Source organism: Nerophis ophidion, linkage group LG22 (genome assembly GCF_033978795.1).
Source record: "Nerophis ophidion isolate RoL-2023_Sa linkage group LG22, RoL_Noph_v1.0, whole genome shotgun sequence".
NCBI classification, from domain to species: domain Eukaryota; kingdom Metazoa; phylum Chordata; class Actinopteri; order Syngnathiformes; family Syngnathidae; genus Nerophis; species Nerophis ophidion.
Genome location: NC_084632.1, coordinates 6,826,599 through 6,842,464, shown reverse-complemented (window position 1 = coordinate 6,842,464; position 15,866 = coordinate 6,826,599). Strand labels below are relative to the sequence as shown.

At 41.4% G+C, this 15,866-nt stretch overlaps 1 protein-coding gene across 12 annotated transcripts in view; it reads left to right on the top strand.

The window, feature by feature from the left end:
- si:zfos-588f8.1 overlaps positions 1–15,866 on the top strand; it is a 254,175-nt gene that overhangs the window by 220,086 nt on the left and 18,223 nt on the right. For all 12 annotated transcript variants that reach the window (XM_061883142.1, XM_061883143.1, XM_061883139.1 and 9 more), the window contains 10 exons: positions 620–813; positions 2,537–2,644; positions 3,144–3,314; positions 4,879–4,920; positions 6,937–7,048; positions 7,138–7,211; positions 7,297–7,489; positions 9,713–9,841; positions 11,027–11,132; positions 11,246–11,377. In XM_061883142.1, coding sequence (XP_061739126.1) covers positions 620–813; positions 2,537–2,644; positions 3,144–3,314; positions 4,879–4,920; positions 6,937–7,048; positions 7,138–7,211; positions 7,297–7,489; positions 9,713–9,841; positions 11,027–11,132; positions 11,246–11,377 — 1,261 coding nt within the window. The remainder of the gene's footprint in view (positions 1–619; positions 814–2,536; positions 2,645–3,143; positions 3,315–4,878; positions 4,921–6,936; positions 7,049–7,137; positions 7,212–7,296; positions 7,490–9,712; positions 9,842–11,026; positions 11,133–11,245; positions 11,378–15,866) is intronic.

The following is a 15,866-nucleotide window of genomic DNA, read 5'->3' as shown; positions in this document are numbered from 1 at the left end:
GTACATATGTGTATATATACAGGATATATATTTCTATATATATATATACACACATATATATATATGTGTATATGTATATATATATATATATATATATATGTATGTACATATCTTTGTATATACATATGTCTATGTATGTACATATATATGTATGCATATACATATATGTATATATTTATGTACATATATATGTACATATGTATGTATGTATGTATGTACATATATATGTATGTATGTACATATATATGTATGCATATACATATATGTATATATTTATGTACATATATATGTACATATGTATGTACAGTATGTATGTATGTACATATATATGTATGCATATACATATATGTATATATTTATGTACATATATATGTACATATGTATGTATGTATGTACATATATATGTATGTATTTATGTATGCACATATATATGTATGTATCTATATACATATGTATAACACCAACGTATTATTGGCGGCTGGTAACTAAACCCCCCTGCTTGCTTTCTGACTAAACACTGGCCAGTCTAGCCTGGTGGAAACCCTTCATGTTCCCGGTGGAGACGAGCAAAGAAAACCGCTCTTCCTAACAACAAATCTGAAAAAAAAACTCATTTTAGCTCCGGCGTCCGGACACCCGTCCAGAGGTTCATCCCAGTCCCAAGGAGAGCGCTCCAGTAAGAGTTTGAGCCGCAACCCCACGATCAAGATCAGCCGTGCCACGAGGGTGTCGGAGCAGTGGAACGCCTCGCTGGACCGGGAGATCACCAACGCCAACGAGCTGCGGCACCTTGATGAGTTTCTGGGGAACCAGGTACTACTGATCAGCGTCCTTACCTCGTGTAGTCATGCATAGTTAAAAGATGGCTACTCAACCCACACACTAAACGATTCCCGATACCAGTACTAAACATCACCAATTGTTGGGACTTTTGTGTGTGTTGATAAATGTTAATCATTGTGTGAATGCTCCAAAACATTCACACATATAGAATAGAAAGTACTTTATTGATGTGAATATAATAAATACAGTCTATTATACAGCATTATTCACATGGGAATAACATAAATACAGTCTATTATACAGCATTATTCACATGGGAATAATATAAATTCAGTATTATACAGCATTATTCACATGTGAATAATATAAATACAGTCTATTATACAGCATATTCACATGTGAATAACATAACTACAGTCTATTATACAGCATTATTCACATGTGAATTACATAAATACAGTCTATTATACAGCATTATTCACATGTGAATAATATAAATTCAGTATTATACAGCATTATTCACATGTGAATAACATAACTACAGTCTATTATACAGCATTATTCACATGTGAGTAACATAGTCTATTATACAGCATTATTCACATGTAAATAACACAGTATATTATACAGCATTATTCACATGGGAATAACATAAGTACAGTCTATTGTACAGCATTATTCACATGTGAGTAACATAGTCTATTATACAGCATTATTCACATGTGAATAATATAAATTCAGTATTATACAGCATTATTCACATGTAAATAACACAGTATATTATACAGCATTATTCACATGTGAATAATATAAATTCATTATTATACAGCATTATTCACATGTGAGTAACATAGTCTATTATACAGCATTATTCACATCTGAATAACATAAATATAGTCTATTTCCGACTCGTACAACATCTAAATCTGATTTTCTACACCAAAATTCATCTATTTATTCTCCTCCTTCTCCAGATTTTGCCGCGCTCTACCTTCCACATTTTTCACCCGATTCAAACCGTTTCAACTTCAAACTGCTCAGACTATTTGGAAAACGCTTTGACAAATTCCACAGATTAAAAAAAAAAAATTTTTTTCATTGTCATGAAAAAGGGAGTTTTTTTGGGTTGGTGCACTAATTGTAAGTGTATGTTGTGTTTTTTATGTTGATTTAATAAAAAAAAAAATACAAATAATTAAACAACAACAAAAAAAATGTATTAAAAAATATATATATTTTATAAAAAATTCTTCTGCGGCCCGGTACCAATCGAGCCTGGTGGTTGGGGACCACTGCTTTACGTCACTAATGCTAATAGTAGCATGTCTATGGGAAATGCAATGTAAATTAGCATCCTGCTAGCACATATAGAAAAAGCAAAGACTTACTTTACGTCACTAATGCTAATAGTAGCATGTCTATGGGAAATACAATGTAAATTAGCATCATGCTAGCACATTTTGAAAGAGCGAAGCCTTACTTTACGTCACTAATGCTAATAATAGCATGTCTATGGAAAATGCAATGTAAATTAGCATCCTGCTAGCACATATAGAAAAAGCAAAGACTTACTTTACGTCACTAATGCTAATAGTAGCATGTCTATGGAAAATGCAATGTAAATTAGCATCCTGCTAGCACATATAGAAAAAGTATAGCCTTACCATATCACTTGTGGGCATTATTCTGTCCAGTGCAGAAGAAAATGTTCACATTTCAACAACTTTCCTGGTGTTCGTTTCTCCTTTTGTAGGTCAATGATTTCCGCTCCAGGGGGAAATCCTTATCTGCCACAGAAGCCATCTTTGTTACGGCCACCATGCAGTTCAGAGAGACCATCAAAGCCATGTATTCTTTCCCCGTAAGTCTCCTTTCCACCTTCATCCTCCTTAAAGGGCAACTGCACTTTTTTGGAAATGTTGCCTATCATTCACAATCAGTATGAGAGACAAGAACAGGTCTTTTTTTTAATTTTTATTTTAAAAACTATAGAAAACGCTTGAAATATTTTTGAAGCTGAATATACGGAGGATGAACTGCTGCCATAAGAGACGAGCACGAGAGAAGAGTGAGACGTTGGAGCAGAGAGAGTGAGGTGAAAGTGACTTTGTCGCTATAAATGTGGAACTTGACGCCAATATAAATGGAGTGCTTACCCAAATAAACCGGAAAAAATGCCCCCCCTCAGTTTTGGAATACATTTTTAAAGTGATTTAGATGTTGAATTGTTTGCTCCCATGTTTTCATGTTGGAACGCAAAACAAAACGACTTTAGTCTTCTTGTCTCTCGTGATTGTGAAGGCTAAACAACATTCCCCCACAGTGCAGTCGTCCTCTAACTCCTTTCCTGCCGATACTAGAAGCCCACCATCGGCTACAAGGGTCTGATGACCGGATACCAGAACAAGGTCATCCACCTGGCCGGAGACAAACAAAAAGGAGAAGTCCAACTTGTGGTCAACCTCTTCCAGTCCGTCTTGGACGGTTTCATTCGAGGGGAGATGAAGAAGCAGGAGGCAGAACCTGCCAAGGTGAGATGACACCAGATATCAGTCCCATAGCACCTAGCAAAACTAGTATCAGACTATAACGGCTAGCATGGAAAGTCACTGATATCATGTGCGATACAAGCAGTCCTACACTGTGTTTAATCGTGTGATATCAGGTGCAATACAAGCAGTCCTGCACTGTGTTATCATGTGTGATATCATATGCGATACAAGCAGTCGTGCAGCGTGTTTACTTGTGTGATATCGTCCGATACAGGCGGTACCTCAGTTTGTTTACTTCTGTGTGATATCGTTTGCGATACAAGCAGTCCTGCAGCGTGTTTACTTGTGTGTGATATCATGTAAGATGCAGGCAGTACTGCAGTTTTTTTTACTTGTATGTGATATGTGCGATACAGGTGGTACCGCAGTTTGTTTACTTGTGTGTGATATCATGTGCGATACAGGTGGAGCCGCAGTTTGTTTACTTGTGTGCGACATCATGCACGATACAAGCAGTCCTGCAGCGTGTTTACTTGTGTGTGATATCATTTGTGATACAAGCAGTCCTGCAGCGTGTTTACTTGTGTGTGATACCATGTGCGATACAGGCGGTACCGCAGTTTGTTTACTTGAGTGTGATATCATTAGAAATACAGGCGGTACTCCAGTTTGTATACTTGTGTGTGACATCATGTGCGATACAAGCTCTCCTGCAGTGTGTCAACTTGTGTGTGATATCTTGTGCGATACAGGAGGTAGCACAGTTTGTTTACTTGTGTGTGACATTATGTGCGATACAAGCAGTCCTGCAGCGTGTTTACTTGTGTGTGATATCCTGTGCGATACAAGCGGTACCGCAGTTTGTTTACTTGTGTGTGACATGTGCGATACAAGCAGTCCTGCAGCATGTTTACTTGTATGTGATATCATGTGAGATACAGGCGGTACTGCAGTTTGTTTACTTGTGTGTGACATCATGTGCGATACAAGCAGTCTTGCAACGTGTTTACTTGTGTGTGATATCATGTGAGATACAGGCGGTGCTGCAGTTTACTTGTGATATCATGTGTAATACAGGTGCTACCGCGGTTTGTTTACCTGTGTGTGACATCGTGCGATACAAGCAGTCCTGCAGCGTGTTTACTTGTGTGTGATATCATGTGTGATACAAGCAGTCCTGCAGCGTGTTTACTTGTGTGTGATATCATGTGCGATACAGGCGTTACTGCAGTTTGTTTACTTGTGTGTGATATTATGTGTGATACAGGTGGTCCTGCAGCGTGTTTACTTGTGTGACATCATGTGCGATACAAGCAGTCCTGCAGCATGTTTACTTGTGTGTGGTATCATGTGCGATACAGGCGGTACTGCAGTTTGTTCACTTGTGTGTGATATCATTTGAGATTCAGGTGGTACCGCAGTTTGTTTACTTGTGTGTGATATCATGTGCGATACAGGCGGTACTGCAATTTCTTTACTTGTGTGTGATATCACGTGAGATATAAGCAGACCTGCAGCGCTAGTGACACCTGATGGCGCTCTCTACTTGTTATTGTTCCTGCACGCTAATGACACCTGATGGCGCTCTCTGCTTGTTTTCCAGCCCGCCAAAGCCCGGAAGAAGCGACGGAAAAAAGACAAAAGTGTAAGTTTGTCATCTTTCTAATCATTTACTGGGAATCGATACCGGTACCGATTTTTTTTATTTTTGTGTGTGTTAAATAAATATGAATTGTTTTTGACTAAAAAACAATAATCACATTTTTATTGTAACATACAAAATTGAGCTGATTTTGATAACTTCTGTAGTTTTTATATCCTGTTTATGGTCACATTGGCAAGTATGACTTTAAGAGACGTTAGATGGTGTTTATGGTATGTTTTTTTTGTTTTTGTCGTGCCCTAAAAAGTGTTAATACTGTAAGTATTGTATTTATTACGCTTCACCTTAGTTGTAGTTTTCTTTAACACATTTGGATGTGTTGAAATCGCCATGTATAATTGCTAATGCTAATCAGTAGCATGTCAATAGCAAAGTCAATGTATTTTGGCATCTATTTAGCACATTTTTGGGAAAATGGGAGCTTCACTTGCTTTACAGCAGGGGTCACCAACGCGGTGCCCGCGGGCACCACGTCGCCCGCTGGCCTGTTCTAAAAATAGCTCAAATAGCAGCACTTACCAGTGAGCTGCCTCTATTTTTTAAATTGTATTTATTTACTAGCAAGCTGGTCTCGCTTAGCTCGACATTTTTCATTCTAAGAGAGACAAAACTCAAATAGAATTTGAAAATCCAAGAAAATATTTTAAAGACTTGGTCTTCACTTGTTTAAAAAAATGCATTTATTTTTTTACTTTGCTTCTTATAACTTTCAGAAAGACAATTTTAGAGGAAAAATACAACCTTAAAAATGATTTTAGGAATTTTTAACACATATACCTTTTTACCTTTTAAATTCTTTCCTCTTCTTTCCGGACAATTTAAATCAATGTTCAAGTAATTTTTTTTTTTTATTGTAAAGAATAATAAATACATTTTAATTTAATTCTTCATTTTAGCTTCTGTTTTTCCGACGAAGAATATTTGTGAAATATTTCTTCAAACTTATTATGGTTAAAATTAAAAAAAATATTCTGGCAAATCTATAAAATCTGTACAATCAAATTTAAATCTTATTTCAAAGTCTTTGGAATTTCTTTGAAAATTTTTGTGCTGGAAAATCTAGAAGAAATAATGATTTGTCTTTGTTAGAAATATAGCTTGGTCCAATTTGTTATATATTCTAACAAAGTGCAGATTGGATTTTAACCTATTTAAAACATGTCATCAAAATTCTAAAATTAATCTTAATCGGGAAAAATTCCTAATCATGTTCCATAAATTATTTTTTAATTTTTTCAAAAAGATTCGACTTAGCTAGTTTTTCCTCTTCTTTTTTTCGGTTGAATTTTGAATTTTAAAAAGATAAACTATGTTTCAAAAATTTAATTTTCTTTTTTTTTCCTGTTTTCTCCTCTTTTAAACCCTTCTATTAAGTGTTTTTTTCATCATTTATTCTCTACAAAAAACCTTCCGTCAAAGGAAAAAAAAAATGACAGACAGAAATACCTATTTTTATATATATATAGATTTATTTATTAAAGTTGAATTGATAAAATTTACTATTTCTGTCAATTTATTTAAGTGTGTATCAAACTGGTAGCCCTTCACATTAATCAGTACCCAAGAAATAGCTCTTGCTTTCAAAAAGGTTGGTGACCCCTGCATTAGAGCATGTTTTTTTTATGATTTTTTTTGTTGGCGTTGAAGTGAAGTGATTTATATTTATATAGCGCTTTTCTCTAGTGACTCAAAGTGCTTTACATAGTGAAACCCAATATCTAAGTTACATTTAAAGCAGTGTGGGTGGCACCGGGAGCAGGTGGGTAAAGTGTCTTGCCCAAGGACACAACGGCAGTGACTTGGATGGCGGAAGCGGGAATCGAACCTGCAACCCTCAAGTTGCTGGCACGGCCACTCTACCAAATGACAGACGTACCTAACGTTGCAAAGTTGGATTTGACGTGAATCTGTGCCTGTTAGGAACGGCGGGATATGGTCAATGCCCAAAAAAAGTTCCGTATTCGCTACCCATCCCCGGTTTTGTGTCTTCCCCGTTAGATGGAGAGTCCCCTGGACCACGTTTTTGTCAACTACCAGGTGAACATCATGCAGTCATGTGACCAGTGCACCTCCTACATCTGGGGGATGGAGAAGGCCTACATGTGCAGCTGTAAGTCTCACCTTCACCCTTCTGGACCTGTAGACCTCTAGACCTCGAGACCTCTAGACCTCCTCCTGCTAACAGCCACCCTCTTGCAGATTGTAAAATGGTGTGCCACAAAAAGTGTCTGGGCAAAATAGTCACCGACTGCTCCACCTTCTGCGTGAAAAAGGTCCGTTTATTTGTTGTTTTTTGGTTGAAATTTAAAAAAAAAAAAAAAGAAGCTTGTTTTTGAGAGGATGTGGTCACCCGGGCAGAGCGAGGAGGAGTCCGGCGGTCAGCACTTTGGTGTGCGGGTGAGTCACCTGGTCAGCGAGAAGAACCCGGTGCCCATGGTCCTGGAGATGATGCTGGAGCACGTGGAGATGCAGGGACTCTACACCGAGGGCATCTACCGCAAGTCGGGCTCCGCCAATCGCATGAAGGAGCTGCACCAACGCCTGGAGAACGGTGAACGGTCTACTCTTTTAATAACTCTAAATTATACACTCTTTAATTACTATATATTGCATACTCTTTAATAAATCTAAATTGTCTCCTCTTTAATAACTATAAATTATACAGTCTTTAATAACTATAAATTATATACTCTTTAATAACGCTAAATTATCTCCTCTTTAAAAACTCTAAATTGTCTCCTCTTTAATAACTCTAAATTGTCTCCTCTTTAATAACTCTAAATTGTCTCCTCTTTAATAACTCTCAATTGTCTCCTCTTTAATAACTCTCAATTGTCTCCTCTTTTATAACGCTAAATTGTCTCCTCTGTAATAAATCTAAATTGTCTCCTCTTTAATAAATCTAAATTGTCTCATCTTTAATAACGCTAAATTGTCTACTCTTTAATAACTGTAAATTGTCTCCTCTTTAATAACTCTAAATTGTCTACTCTTTAATAAATCTAAATTGTCTCCTCTTTAATAACGCTAAATTGTCTACTCTTTAATAAATCTAAATTGTCTACTCTTTAATAAATCTAAATTGTCTCCTCTTTAATAAATCTAAATTGTCTCCTCTTTAATAAATCTAAATTGTCTCCTCTTTAAAACGCTAAATTGTCTACTCTTTAATAACTGTAAATTGTCTCCTCTTTAATAAATCTAAATTGTCTCCTCTTTAATAACGCTAAATTGTCTCCTCTTTAATAACTCTAAGTTGTCTACTCTTTAATAACTCTAAATTGTCTCCTCTTTAATTACTCTAAATTGTTTACTCTTTAATAACGCTAAGTTGTCTCCTCTTAAATAACGCTAAATTGTCTCCTCTTTAATAATGCTAAATTGTCTACTCTTTAATAACTCTAAATTGTCTACTCTTTAGTAACTGTAAATTGTCTCCTCTTTAATAACGCTAAATTGTCTCCTCTTTAATAACTCAAAATTGTGTACTCCAATTTACGTAAAATTATATACTCTTTAATAACTCTAAATTGTCTCCTCTTTTATAACTCAAAATTGTGTACTCCAATTTACGTAAAATTATATACTCTTTAATAACTCTAAATTGTCTCCTCTTTAATAACTTTAAATTGTCTCCTCTTTAATAACTCTAAATTGTCTCCTCTTTAATAACGCTAAATTGTCTCCTCTTTAATAACTCAAAATTGTGTACTCGCATTTACGTAAAATTATATACTCTTTAATAACTCTAAAATGTCTCCTCTTTAATAACTCTAAATTGTCTCCTCTTTAATAACTCTAAATTGTCTCCTCTTTAATAACGCTAAATTGTCTCCTCTTTAATAACTCAAAATTGTGTACTCGAATTTACATGAAATTATATACTCTTTAATAACTCTAAAATGTCTCCTCTTTAATAACTCTAAATTGTCTCCTCTTTAATAACTCTAAAGTGTATACTCATTAATAACTCTAAATTGTATACTCTTTAATACCGCAAAATCTTATACTCTTTAATAACGCTAAATTGTCTACTCATTATTAGCGTAAAATTGTGTACTCTTTATTAACATTAAATTGTGTACTAATTAATAACGTCAAATTGTGTATTCATTAATAACGGTAAATTGTGTACTTATTGTTAACATAAATTGTGTACTCATTAATAACAGTAAATTGTGTGCTCAATAATAACGGTAAATTGTGTACTCATTAACGTTAAATTGTGTGCTCATTAATAATGGTAAATTGTGTACTCAATAATGGTAAATTGTGTGCTCAATAATAACGGTTAATTGTGTACTCATTAACGTTAAATTGTGTGCTCATTAATAATGGTAAATTGTGTACTCATTAATAACGGAAAATTGTGTGCTCATTAATAACATAAAATTGTTTACTCCTCAAAAACAGTAAATCATGTACTCATTAATAACGGTAAATTGCAGTTCAAGAATTTTTGTGAACTGTCGACAATCGCAACCATTTTTCTTGAGAAATTATCATCACACTTCAACATCTCTAACGTGTAAACGCCGCATCTTTGCTGGGTTGTCATTACAAATGAGGAACAAAAAAAATACGATTAGAACTAATACGTCAAAAATGAGGAGGCCCGTGTGCTGCTAAATGTTTACATACTACATTACCCATAATGCTTAGCGGTGTAGAAAGGAAGCGATTATAGGAGTTGCTTTATTGTTCTAATATAGTCGACAAGCGCGGGGAAGTCGTGACATTCCTGAATGATTGTGTTGACATGTGTTTTGTTTAGACCCCCACCTGGTGTGCCTTGAAGATTACCCCATCCACACGGTGACAGGGCTGGTGAAACAATGGCTGAGGGAGCTGCCAGACCCTCTCATGACCTTCATACATTACAACGAATTCCTGCACGCAGTAGGTAAGGAGGAGCGTGGCCACCAGGGGGCAGCATTCATCACTGCGACGGGGAAAGAGGTGTCCATCCATACATACGTCAGGGGTGTCCAAACTTTTTTTGCCCTGGGGCCACATTGGGCTAAAAAAAAATTGGTCGAGGGCCACATATATGTAGGTGTACATATTTTATTAATATAATGAATATGTAATTAGATATTATACACTTCTAAAGGCTTAATGTCCACATGCGTGGACAGCACCTTTTTAGCTCTTATTTCCAAAATTGTGTACACTACTGAATTGGGGCATTATGGCAACTTATGTGGACACTTACACTGCCATCTGGTGGTGTCAGAAGAGTGTAACATACAATGGAATTTGGGGGGGGGGAAGTGTATCAATAAGTATTAGCATGTCACGAAACATGAAGTACACATTTGTGTACTTATGGACTAAGTACATCATATCAAAAAATGATTCTTAGCTTTTATTCCAATTAGGGTCCAATAAGCCCAAATAGCAAAGAGAAATAAAAACAGCATGTAAACAAACAGCTTGGGCCTTAAGATATTAAAAGTATGTGAAAGTTGGACTCCTACCTTCTTTACTTCCCTCACAACCTCCTTTAAAGTTTTGTAATCAATCAGAAATATCAAGCAGGTAAAATGCAAACATGGGTAAGTGTTTAGATAGTGTTTTGCATTTTTCTCATCACGCATTGTAATGGATTTTATTGTGTGTAATTCAGACTTTAAAAAAAATATATCCACAAATTGTGTTACATTAAGTGGAACCATTACCTTTCTCCTTGGCACTCAGCATCAAGGGTTGGAATTGGGGGGTTAAATTACCCCAAAAAAAAAAAAATTCCCGGGCACGGCGACCGCCGCTGCTCACTGCTCCCCTCACCTCCCAGGGTGATAGGTCAAATGCAGAGAATAATTTGACCACGCCCAGTGTGTGTGTGTGAGACAATCATTGGTACTTTTACTTGTAACTTTAATGGCTGACCATGTCTGTTGGCATTTTGTGTTATATAATCTTTTATATACATATTTTTTTTGCACCATGACTAGGGATGGTTGTTTGCACTGGGTCATATAAGTTAATACTGTGATTTGGCACATTTCATAGTGTAAGTCAGGGGTATATACTGTATGTATGTATGTATGTATGAATGAATGAATGAATGATGGTTTGTGTTCAGAGCTGCCAGACAAGCAGGAGCAGCTGTATGCCATCTACAAGGTGCTGGAGGAGCTCCCCACAGCCAACTTCAACACGCTGGAGAGACTCATCTTCCACCTCGTCAGGTGCTGCTTCCACTCACACACCCACCTGTGGCCAGTGGGGAGGTGTGGTGTAACCGTGTGTGTGTGTGTGTGTGTGTGTGTGTGTGTGTGTGTGTGTGTGTGTGTGTGCGCAGGGTGTGTAAAGAGGAGGCTCACAACCGGATGTCCCCCAACTCCTTGGCTATCGTCTTTGCCCCCTGCGTGCTGCGATGCCCCGATGGTGCCGACCCGCTGCTCAGCATGAAGGACGTCGCCAAGACCACCACGTAGGACACACACACATACACACCCTCATAATTGCATACATTTGTGCTGATTGGTGCCATCAAAATGTTCTTTTGTGCCGTTATGAGTTGGAAGTTATTCGAAAATACATTTTCTGATGAGTGATGTCATCCAGACCCCCCACCTTTTCACCTCGTCCCCACCTTGTCTCCACCTTGTCACCGTCTCCCCACCTTGTCGTGACCTTGTCACGGTTTCCTCACCTTGTCTCCACCTTGTCACCTTCTCCCCACCTTGTCTCCACCTTGTCACCGTTTCCTCACCTTGTCTCCACCTTGTCACCGTCTCCCCACCTTGTCGTGACCTTGTCACCGTTTCCTCACCTTGTCTCCACCTTGTCACCTTCTCCCCACCTTGTCTCCACCTTGTCACCGTTTCCTCACCTTGTCTCCACCTTGTCCCCACCTTGTCACCTTCTCCCCACCTTGTCGTCACCTTGTCACCGTTTTCTCACCTTGTCCCCACCTTGTCACCTTGTCCCCACCTTATCACCTTGTCCCCACCTTGTCACTGTCTCCTCACCTTGTCTCCACCTTGTCCCCACCTTGTCACCTTCTCCCCACCTTATCACCGTCTCCTCACCTTGTCCCCACCTTGTCACTGTCTCCTCACCTTGTCTCCACCTTGTCCCCACCTTGTCACCTTCTCCCCACCTTGTCTCCACCTTGTCACCGTCTCCCCACCTTGTCGTGACCTTGTCACCGTTTCCTCACCTTGTCTCCACCTTGTCACCTTCTCCCCACCTTGTCTCCACCTTGTCACCGTTTCCTCACCTTGTCTCCACCTTGTCCCCACCTTGTCACCTTCTCCCCACCTTGTCGTCACCTTGTCACCGTTTTCTCACCTTGTCCCCACCTTGTCACCTTGTCCCCACCTTATCACCGTCTCCTCACCTTGTCCCCACCTTGTCACTGTCTCCTCACCTTGTCTCCACCTTGTCCCCACCTTGTCACCTTCTCCCCACCTTGTCTCCACCTTGTCACCGTCTCCCCACCTTGTCGTGACCTTGTCACCGTTTCCTCACCTTGTCTCCACCTTGTCCCCACCTTGTCACCGTTTCCTCACCTTGTCTCCACCTTGTCCTTACCTTGTCACCTTCTCCCCACCTTGTCTCCACCTTGTCCCCGTGTCCTCACCTTGTCTCCACTTTGTCCCCACCTTGTCTCCACCTTGTCACCTTCTCCCCACCTTGTCGTTACCTTGTCACCGTGTCCTCACCTTGTCTCCACCTGGTCCCCACCTTATCACCATCTCCCCACCTTGTCGTCACCTTGTCCCCACCTTGTCACCTTGTCCCCACCTTATCACCGTCTCCCCACCTTGTCCCCACCTTATCACCATCTCCCCACCTTGTCGTCACCTTGTCCCCACCTTGTCACCTTGTCCCCACCTTATCACCGTCTCCCCACCTTGTCCCCACCTTGTCACTGTCCCCCCACCTTGTCACCGTGTCACCATCTCCCCACCTTGTCTCCACCTTATCACCGTCTCCTCACCTTGTTACTGTCTCCCCACCTTGTCACCGTGTCCTCACCTTGTCTCCACCTTGTCCCCACCTCCCCACCTTGTCACTGTTTCCTCACCTTGTCCCCACCTTGTCACCTTGTCCCCACCTTATCACCGTCTCCTCACCTTGTCCCCACCTTGTCACTGTCTCCCCACCTTGTCACTGTGTCACCTTGTCCCCACCTTATCACCGTCTCCTCACCTTGTCACTGTCCCCCCACCTTGTCCCCACCTTGTCACCGTGTCCTCACCTTGTCTCCACCTTGTCCCCACCTCCCCACCTTGTCGTCTCCTTGTCACCGTTTCCTCACCTTGTCTCCACCTTGTCCCCACCTTGTCACCATCTCCCCACCTTGTCACCGTTTCCTCACCTTGTCCCCACCTTGTCACCTTGTCCCCACCTTGTCACTGTCTCCCCACCTTGTCCCCACCTTGTCACTGTCTCCCCACCTTGTCACCGTGTCACCATCTCCCCACCTTGTCCCCACCTTATCACCGTCTCCTCACCTTGTCACTGTCTCCCCACCTTGTCACCGTGTCACCTTGTCCCCACCTTATCACCGTCTCCTCACCTTGTCACTGTCCCCCCACCTTGTCTCCACCTTGTCCCCACCTCCCCACCTTGTCGTCTCCTTGTCACCGTTTCCTCACCTTGTCTCCACCATCTCCCCACCTTGTCACCTTGTCCCCACCTTGTCACCTTGTCCCCACCTTGTCACTGTCTCCCCACCTTGTCCCCACCTTGTCACTGTCTCCCCACCTTGTCACCGTGTCACCATCTCCCCACCTTGTCCCCACCTTATCACCGTCTCCTCACCTTGTCACTGTCTCCCCACCTTGTCACCGTGTCACCATCTCCCCACCTTGTCCCCACCTTGTCACCGTGTCACCATCTCCCCACCTTGTCCCCACCTTGTCACTGTCTCCCCACCTTGTCACCGTGTCACCATCTCCCCACCTTGTCCCCACCTTATCACCGTCTCCTCACCTTGTCACTGTCTCCCCACCTTGTCACCGTGTCACCATCTCCCCACCTTGTCCCCACCTTGTCACTGTCTCCCCACCTTGTCACCGTGTCACCATCTCCCCACCTTGTCCCCACCTTATCACCGTCTCCTCACCTTGTCACTGTCTCCCCACCTTGTCACCGTGTCACCATCTCCCCACTTTGTCCCCACCTTATCACCGTCTCCTCACCTTGTCACTGTCTCCCCACCTTGTCACCGTCTCCTCACCTTGTCACTGTCTCCCCACCTTATCACCGTCTCCTCACCTTGTCACTGTCTCCCCACCTTGTCACCGTGTCACCATCTCCCCACTTTGTCCCCACCTTATCACCGTCTCCTCACCTTGTCACTGTCTCCCCACCTTGTCACCCTGTCCCCACCTTATCACCGTCTCCTCACCTTGTCACTGTCTCCCCACCTTGTCCCCACCTTGTCACTGTCTCCCCACCTTGTCACCGTGTCACCATCTCCCCACCTTGTCCCCACCTTATCACCGTCTCCTCACCTTGTCACTGTCTCTCCACCTTGTCACCCTGTCCCCACCTTATCACCGTCTCCTCACCTTGTCACTGTCTCCCCACCTTGTCCCCACCTTATCACCGTCTCCTCACCTTGTCACTGTCTCCCCACCTTGTCCCCACCTTGTCATCGTCTCCTCACCTTGTCCGCACATTGTCACTGTCTCCCCACCTTGTCACCTTGTCCCCACCTTGTCTCCACCTTATCACCGTCTCCCCACCTTGTCACTGTATAACTATAACAACCAAAATTGTCACAATAATAAACATTTAAGAACCACAAAACTCACTTAGGTGCCCCTACAAACGATCAGAAGTCACAAAAATTCATAACTATATGACCAAAATTGTGACAATAATAAACATTTAAGAACCAGAAAACTTATGTGCCCCTACAAACGATCAGAAGTCACAAAAACTCATAACTATAGTAACCAAAATTGTTACAATAATAAACATTTAAGAACCACAAAACTTATGTGCCCTTACAAACGATCAGAAGTCACAAAAACTCATAACTATAGTAACCAAAATTGTTACAATAATAAACATTTAAGAACCACAAAACTCCAATAGGTGCCCCTACAAACGATCAAAACTCAAAAAAATTCATAAATATAACCAAAATTGTTACAATAATAAACATTTAAGAACCACAAAACTCCAATAGGTGCCCCTACAAATGATCAAAACCTTGTCTCCACCTCCCCACCTTGTCGTCACCTTGTCACCGTTTCCTCACCTTGTCTCCACCTTGTCCTCACCTTGTCCCCACCTTATCACCGTCTCCTCACCTTGTCCCCATCTTGTCACTGTCTCCCCACCTTGTCACATTGTCCTCACCTTGTCCTCACCTTGTCCCCACCTTGTCACGGTCTCCTCACCTTGTCCCCACCTTGTCACCGTCTCCTCACCTTGTCCGCACCTTGTCACTGTCTCCCCACCTTGTCCCCACCTTGTCACCATCTCCTCACCTTGTCTCCACCTTATCACCGTCTCCTCACCTTGTCCCAACCTTGTCACTGTCTCCCCACCTTGTCACCTTGTCCCCACCTTGTCACTGTCTCCCTACCTTGTCACCTTGTCCCCACCTTGTCACCGTCTCCTCACCTTGTCTCCACCTTATCACCTTGTCCCCACCTTGTCACTGTCTCCTCACCTTGTCCCCACCTTGTCACCGTCTCCTCACCTTGTCCGCACCTTGTCACTGTCTCCCCACCTTGTCACCATCTCCTCACCTTGTCTCCACCTTATCACCGTCTCCTCACCTTGTCCCCACCTTGTCACTGTCTCCCCACCTTGTCACCTTGTCCCCACCTTGTCACTGTCTCCCTACCTTGTCACCTTGTCCCCACCTTGTCACCGTCTCCTCACCTTGTCTCCACCTTATCACCTTGTCCCCACCTTGTCACTGTCTCCCCACCTTGTCACCTTGTCCC